This window comes from Temnothorax curvispinosus, unplaced genomic scaffold (genome assembly GCF_003070985.1).
Source record: "Temnothorax curvispinosus isolate PA1 unplaced genomic scaffold, ASM307098v1 QBEX01012833.1, whole genome shotgun sequence".
Taxonomy (NCBI): domain Eukaryota; kingdom Metazoa; phylum Arthropoda; class Insecta; order Hymenoptera; family Formicidae; genus Temnothorax; species Temnothorax curvispinosus.
In genome coordinates this window covers 37-2,373 of record NW_020222613.1, presented here as the reverse complement: position 1 = coordinate 2,373, position 2,337 = coordinate 37, and the positions used below count along the sequence as shown (strand labels likewise).

Genomic DNA, 2,337 nt, shown 5'->3' with positions numbered 1-2,337 from the left:
CCCAAGAATCTGCAAACGGACAAAGGAAAGGAATTCTACAACGCCGACGTGCGCAAAATCCTCGACGAGCGCGAGGTGAATCACTATTCCGCGTATTCGGTGATAAAAGCGTCGGTGGTGGAGAGATTCAATCGCACGCTGAAAAACGACATGTGGAAGCTCTTCACGCTCCAGGGATCGTACAGATGGATAGACTCGCTGCCGCGCCTCTTGTCGAATTACAATCGTCGCAGACACAGAACGATCCGAATGCGTCCGGCGGACGTGACGCCCACCGTCGCCGAAAAACTGCTGCGCACGGTGTACGGTCGCGCGAAGATAGCCGCGCCGGCGAAATTTCGAGTCGGCGATCCGGTGCGCGTGAGCAAATTCAAAACGATCTTCGAAAAAAGCTACACTCCCAATTGGACCACCGAGATCTTTCGCATAGCCAAAGTACAAAGGACCAATCCCGTTACGTATCTGCTGAAAGACGTTCGCGGAGAAGCGATAGCCGGAGGATTCTACAAACACGAGTTGCTGCGCGTCTCCAATCCCGACGTTTATCTCGTGGAAAAAGTCCTACACAAGCGCGGCAATCAAGCGTTCGTGAAGTGGCTGGGAATGGACAGTTCGCACAATTCGTGGATAGATAAGGTGTCTGTGTTGTAAAAAAAAAAGAAATACTTAGACATTCGTAGACAACGCTTACTTTATTGTCAATAAAAGTTTACACATTCGTCGATTTGTTTCTTACGTGTTATTGATTTTTTACGATAAAACAATTTTTAAAGCGTACAATATTGTTTCCCCTTTTTTTTACAACGGTATTTTGTAATGTCCCCACGGAAGCGTCTCCTCGCCGTTCGACGTCACGTATCGCTTGTCGTCGTGCGGACTGAGGGCTAGTTTTTGCTCCGACACGGTGTTAACCTCGTGCAGCGTCGAGCGTATGCACGACTGGCGCGTCTTCAGCTCGCGCGCGTTCCGCAGGCACTCCAGGTAATCTTCGAACGTGATCCTCTTCGCGACTACGTTTCTCTTGACGCCCTTTATTCTCTTGGTGTCGTCGCGTCCGAGTACCTTGTAGGTGTACATCTTCGCTCTGAGGCCCACGAACTCCGTCATGATCGCGCCGTTGTTCTCGTCCTTCATCAAACCTGGCACCTTCTTGTTGACGCGCGGCATACCGTGCGCGTTGTTCTCCGCGTTATCGCTCGTGTCGAACCTGTGCACGTCGCGTTTCATACGCTCGTACGCGTCTTCGCACTCCAGCGAATAGATCAGACTGTCCGTATCCGTGTAGGCAATTCGACAACGGTCGCGATAGAGCGGCACCATGTAATCGTAGTAAAACTCGTAGAGACGCGTCTTGGATATCTCGAGAATAGACATACCCACGTAGATAGGCTTGTTGAATTTTACCTCGAGCCTTCGCAGCTCGATCGCCACCAGATTCTCCGAGAAGACGCTCTTGCTGTGAAAATTCGGCTTAGCGATCAACGCCTCCGCGCCGTATCTCCCGTCCCATCGCGTCACGAGACGCACGTCCACGTGATCGCGCACGTTCTCCATAGTCTTGCCGAAGACGGCGTTGTTCATCAGTTTGTACAAATTCCGTTCGAACTCGTTGCTCGCGCGCGTCCTAAGCGCGGTGTTCAGCTCAATGTAGACGCGAAGCCACGGCGACTGGGCGAATTGCAGAACGCGACAAACGCGCGTTACACGCATACCTAGTCGCAGACATTGCTGCAGGTTTCGATAGTGCGTCACGTAGCGCGATTTGTTGTAGAGAGTGGCAAGCAGTTTTTCCTGTCGCTTGCCGGATGGTTTGTCGCGCGTCGGGCACAACGGCATATCCGCGTGGGCGTCGTGCAGGTCCCGCGGGTACTCGAGATCCACCTCCAAAATGTAACCGACGTCGCTGTCCGTCGGCACGGTCGTCGCGTCGAAATTCTCAGGATCGTCGAGCCACTGGAAATTCGCGTAGGGCAACGATTCGCTCATAGCCCAGCCGTACAGATTGTTCACGTCGTAATACATGAGATACGTAGTGGGCTGGGACGAGTCGTGCGTCGGTACGTTCCTGTTGTTGGCTCGCGCGTACCTGAGCGAACATTGACTGAGGCCGCCGCGTATTCCGCGTTCCACGAACACCACCATGTCGATGTCGGTGAGCAGCTCGAAACGCACGCCGGTGTACCTCAGCATGGCGTTCCACGTGTACCTCGGCAACGTGTAGTAATGCTCGGGATCGAGCCCGTAACTCGCCAAACACGCGTCCCGAAAATTTTCAAATATATCCGCCAGAAAAAGCACGTCGGTCTTGAGATACAGATCGCTGTACTCGCCGAGATC

The 2,337-nt window shown here is 53.1% G+C and overlaps 1 protein-coding gene across 1 annotated transcript; it reads left to right on the top strand.

The window, feature by feature from the left end:
* The first annotated feature begins 150 nt into the window (after positions 1 to 150).
* Positions 151 to 651, top strand: LOC112462840. Its single transcript, XM_025028897.1, has one exon. It carries the CDS (start codon positions 151 to 153, stop codon positions 649 to 651), a length of 501 nt encoding a protein of 166 aa, XP_024884665.1.
* Positions 652 to 2,337: the final 1,686 nt, after the last annotated feature.

What these genes read in the sequence shown, in the direction of transcription:
- LOC112462840 (XM_025028897.1), top strand. Translation starts at nt 151, where the DNA reads ATGTGGAAGCTCTTCACGCTCCAGGGATCGTACAGATGGATAGACTCG.